The sequence below is a fragment of the Pygoscelis adeliae genome, unplaced genomic scaffold, assembly GCF_000699105.1.
Source record: "Pygoscelis adeliae isolate BGI_AS28 unplaced genomic scaffold, ASM69910v1 Scaffold123, whole genome shotgun sequence".
Classification (NCBI taxonomy): Eukaryota; Metazoa; Chordata; class Aves; order Sphenisciformes; family Spheniscidae; genus Pygoscelis; species Pygoscelis adeliae.
In genome coordinates this window covers 3,671,610-3,677,048 of record NW_008824650.1, presented here as the reverse complement: position 1 = coordinate 3,677,048, position 5,439 = coordinate 3,671,610, and the positions used below count along the sequence as shown (strand labels likewise).

At 40.0% G+C, this 5,439-nt stretch overlaps 1 protein-coding gene across 1 annotated transcript in view; it reads left to right on the top strand.

Annotated features, from left to right (window-relative positions):
* The window catches only part of SCN5A (sodium channel, voltage-gated, type V, alpha subunit), a 180,075-nt gene that overhangs the window by 734 nt on the left and 173,902 nt on the right, over positions 1-5,439 (top strand). Inside the window, exon 2 of the mRNA XM_009322497.1 lies at positions 1,241-1,359. Coding sequence (XP_009320772.1) covers positions 1,241-1,359 — 119 coding nt within the window. The remainder of the gene's footprint in view (positions 1-1,240; positions 1,360-5,439) is intronic.

Genomic DNA, 5,439 nt, shown 5'->3' with positions numbered 1-5,439 from the left:
AAAATGACCAAAATAGACCTGAAGGGAGATGTGAGTAGCATGTGCAATGCTGGCACTTTGCAGAAGGGTAAGCTTCGTCCCAAAGCGAGCATCACCTGATGAGGAATCACGTGTAGGTTGGACAAAAGCCACAACAGTGCAAACAGCTTCTGTCAAAAGGCTGTTGACAGCAGAGCTGGGCTGGTTGTTTACTACAATTCGTTCCCCTTTCCAAACATTTTGCAACACAGGGGACAAAATAAGGCTTGGAAGCAGGGTGTATTTTTAGGCAGCTTCCAGTTCTTTCAGGTACCAATGTTCCTGATTTTGGGCTATACTATTTCCTGTAAACAGTGAATTAATATGACCACAATGCTACTTCTATTAAAACAGTGTAGAAACAGGTGCAAGAACTACAGAATAAAAGTTAAATGGATAAAGACAAATAGATTACTTATCTGGAAGGGCCAGAATTAATTTACCTTTTAATTTGCCTGCTATCCCCGGGCACAAGCAGCAGGATATAGATTTGCAATTTTAGTGTCATGAAGGTCTTAGACTCAAGGTGGGTGAGTTGCTTAGAATTTATCTATTGGGTGTCCTGATCCTCTGTCTCCGAGTGAATATTAGTTCCTCTGTGCATGGTGGGGCATCTTCAGAGCTCTGTCAATTGGGCTGACATCCAATTCACCTTTGCTTTGGGTTTAACATAACTCACAGTATTGGTTTCCTCTGCCCATATTAACCTGAGTAAAATGACAGTGCCTCAATGCCAGGGTCAGATCCTGCTGTGGAGCTGTGCCTCATGCAGCTTCTTACTTGGTGAGTCTAAAAACAGTGACTGAGAACAACTAAGTGCTCAAGGTAGAGAAGATGGAGTAACAACATAGTAAGGTTCCCGGCACCAGGGAGGAAGAACACCGTAAAAGTCCCTCCCCCACATTGTAGTCTCCACGTCATTTTTTACTTTTAAAGGTGATTCCACTCTCTTTCCAGCCACGTGATGGAGGTGATGGCACAGGACCCTGTAAGGAGTGAGGAAGAGAAAATATTTGGGATATTGCAATAAGACAGGCAACAGCTCTGCTGGGAGGGTCTTGGACAAAACTCTTCGCTGAATGAAAAGGAATTTGGGGGTCTCGGGAAGGAGTGGGGAAGAAGTATGGGATACTGGCAGGAATTTCCCAATGGGACGTGGGCTGGGAAAAGCTGAGCATAAATGCAAACACTGAATGTTCTCATTTTCTATTTTGTTTTCCAGACATTTATAGTACTGAACAAAGGGAAGACAATCTTTCGATTTAGTGCCACTCCTGCCTTGTACATACTTAGTCCTTTCCATCCAATCAGAAGAGCAGCAATTAAAATTTTGGTACATTCATATCCTTTCTGTTGATTTCCCTTCTTGTGTATTTTATATAGTTTTTAAACACAGATGGTTGGAAGTCAGAAACCATTTTATTTCATTAAGCTGTTTTAAATCTTTTGGCTGAATTTGCTTGCACAAGGAGAAATGCACTTGGATTTTTGGTTTGTTTCATTTTATATTGTTATGTGAGCTATGAAAATGACTATATTATATTACTGGCATCAGATAATGTGAACTGCACTGGAGAGTCTGGTGAGTTTACTCAGGTTTTAAGGGTGTGGAGGACCTGATCATGTTTAGTAAAGAGTTAGTGGAAGAAACTGGGTACCTTAGAAAGGAAGGGAACCAGGAGGCTGGAGCACACCTGGGGAAATCTACATTGATGGAGAGCTTCACTACTGAGCACTTAAGCAATCTCTCCCATGAGACTCTGTGACACTGTATGCAGACACAATTTAATTTTGAACTGCCTCAGAACTGATTTTTTTTGGTCTCCCGAAACAGAACATTTAAAAAATTGTTTTGTTGTTTTTTTAGTTTGTTTATTGCAATGTGTTATCCAGCTAGGAATGAAAGCACAGGCTGGCCTGCTGGCCCTTTCAATGGAAGGGAGATGCCTGATTTCACCTGGCTCTAGTTCTGAAGTCATGAGAGAGAGAGAGAGAGAGAGAGAGAGAGAGATGCAGTGGTTGGTTTTGGCTTGTTTTTTTAATGTGGCCACAGAAACATTATATTCTGACATAGTCACATCTCTCTGGAAGACCAAACTGACCCAAATGTTCAGCTTTGTGTGAACATTACTAAAAACACACCCTTTTTCATGAGTCGCCTGCTTTCTCTACAGTGCGCGTGGGAGACCTGGCAGTGATAATTCAAAGACTCCACATGCTGCTGTGATGATCATGTGATGTTTTAGTGATGGAAATCCCTCATCTGCAATGCCCATGTCCACCAGAGAAAACTAATAAATACTAAGCAGGTAGCATCTTAGAATCATTGGTTTATTATCAGATTTCAGGGAAAAAAACAGGGAAAGAAACCCGATTCCAGTGATAATATAGATATTCTAGCAAGAGGAAAAATAGGTGAAGCTTCTAGTAACAATAATTCTACACAAAATGTACATGTCATATCAGCCAAGACATTAGTATGGTTGCTAAGAATACACCATAGAATTTTGCAGAGAGATTTGCTTATGGATCAGGTTATACGTGCAAGCAGTGCAGCACATGCTGCTCCATACCCAGAGCCCAACAGTGTTTATTAGGTACAGTTGCATCAGCACAGCCTTGCTGAAGTTAATTGAGGTCAATGAATTTGCACACGTATGGCTAAGAGAAGAATTTGGAAATTGAGCTTCTTAGAAAAAAGCACGTGTGTGTGAATATTGGCTCCAGCTTTGGAGGCCTGTTCTGTCTTCTGCTCACTTTCTTCTACACCAGCTGGTGAAGCCAAGAGGTCACAGGTATGTGTAATACACAGGAACTACATGCCCTTGGTAGTGGTCAACCGAGAGATAAGTATGCAAGAAATCCTTATCACATTACTCTGAAGGATCAAAACCACAGAGGAGTGAATTTGAAAGATATGTCAGGAGCAGAAATATGGTCAGATAAGGAGTGTAAAGTTTTGGGAGTGGAAGGTCACAATGCAAATAACATTTTAGTTCCAGAAAGACCCAAGTTATCACCTTGTGTTGATAATGTCAGGAAATCCAACAGCTCAATCTTTGGCAAGCACAGGCAGGAGGCAACAGCTCCAGTCCCAGTGAAACAGCGGTGAAGTTCCTGCATCAGGCTCTGATTTGTTTTCTGTCAATAAAGACCTTTCACATCCAACTGAAACACAAAGGCCAATTGGCTGAGAAGGCAGTCAATATCCCAGGCAGAAAGGAACCTAAATCAGCAAATACTCAAGCAGATAACATCACAGACATGAATCTGGGAACCAGATCTACTGCCTTGCTTGAGTGTAATCAAGCAATCTTTATTTTCCCCAGGGCAAAAGCCAGAAAAGAGCTTTAACAAATGGTGCCCTGCCACGTGTCTGAAGCAACTTCTATAGTAGATGCCATATTTCCATTTCCAGTCATTGACTGTACCTTGAAGGCCAACAGTTGAACAGAATAGAGAGGACAGAGTAAAATCTTCCTATATAGAAGCTGTGGGGGTCACGTTTCTTGGTTGAGTAACTTCATATGGAGTTCTTCTGCTGATACTTCAGGCAGGACAGATCCTGTATGTTCACTGCTCATCCAGCCAAGCCGGATTAGTCTAGTCATTCAAAAATACACCCTTCCAAGGGAAAAAACATCCACATCCTCCTAGTAAAGTGAATTACTTCAATTAACAACATACCCCTAAACCTCTTCTAGGTATTTCTCTTCTTCTTCAGAGTCTAGGAGGCCTCATGAAAGGACCATGACCCAGACGGCTGCCCAGAACAAGGCCCTGGTCCATTTCTGTCACAGACGATATGGGGAGTGTAGGTCTGCATCCCATCTATATCAAATGCAAAACAGAAGTATTGGATGAACCCTTTTGCCTTCTGCATCATTATTAGCTATTATTAACATCTTTATTTACTATCTCAACCTATTAATAGGATTAAACCACTGCTAACATTTCATTGATGCCTTATGCTTAAAAGACTCCTCTTAGTTTTTCTTGCCTGCAAGCCAAGGACCATTCTGTGGTATCCTTAGTTTGTCCAAGCAGTTTGCTGTCCTGCATAAAATCCATAGCAATTGCTATTCCTAGTTTTTCTAGGTATTATAGATAGTTGCTTTCAGTTTGCCACTGATCTAGAATGGGGTTTTGGCCAAAATTACCTTCCTTGATGCTAGAATATGGATTCTGGCCCATTAAAAAAAAAAATCTTCTTAAAGAATTTCCAATCTTTGTTCATATTTTCTGCTTGCAACTTTTCTCCCATCTGATTTTACACACGTTCTGCCGTAAGGGAAAATGAGACCTTGTGAAGCACCAATTATATGTATTATTGATTGGGACTAACCTTTGCTTGCACATATTATATGTAATTTGACAATGATCATTTAAAGAGCCTCTGGTATTCAGTCTGCTAATTAACAATTACCCATCATAATGAAGTCTAGAATAGACATATGCCGTGTTTGACTCAATATCTTTGTGTTAGAAGATAAAAATTGTAACTTTCAGAATCAGTTTGCTCAAAGCCTATTCTATAACTTCAAATTGGAAATAATAGGTTTAATTTATTGCAGAAAGGATCCTGATGAGTAGCTTAGTATATTTGGTTTGTGGTCCATAACAGAGTCCAACCCATGCTTCTGGATGTGTTAGCCATGTCAACTCATGGATCAGTAGGCTTTCAAAAATTTGAATTAACAGCAGTTCTATGATAGGTAACAGACAACGGTGCTAATATAGATTATCTCAATTTCATCTCCTTTACTTTGTTCTTTCTGAGTAGATCATCATCACTGACTTTTTCTAATGCAAACAATTGCATTAGATTTCAGGAAGGAATGTTAATTTTCATTCTGTAGGAATTTCTGTTTTCTCTTTCTTTTAACACAGATCTCTGGTGCATAACCAGCTGAAATGTTTATTTCTTTTATGTTCTTTGTAGTTTTCAGCTTCGTCATGAAACTCAGTTTGAATTCATAGTGCATTTGATGTCCCAAAGCTGACCCCTTACAATTTCAACCTGTGTACTCTGGTATATTCTCTTTGGTGTTTCAATAAGAAGGTGATGACACCTGCCTATAAGTGAGCATCTGGGAAAGCTGTTAGATTCAGCTTATACCACAAGGAAAAACAGGGATATATAAATCAGACCAGTGATCCTAAAATGGGTGGTTACAGAGGAAATTCCTTGCTTGGAATTCAATTGGAGGATAGTATTTGTTTGGCCCGGCCTGAAGATACCTCTCTGTTTTACAATTGTCATTTTCATAGCGTTTCATAGCATTTCACTGTATTTGAAAAATTAATCCAGCATTTTCTAGGCTAGCTGCAGCTTACAACCTAATTGTGTTAATCAGATGGACAAAACTTTTAGAAACGTATCTCAGGCTGACTTGAGAAAATGTGACTGGATATCAGATA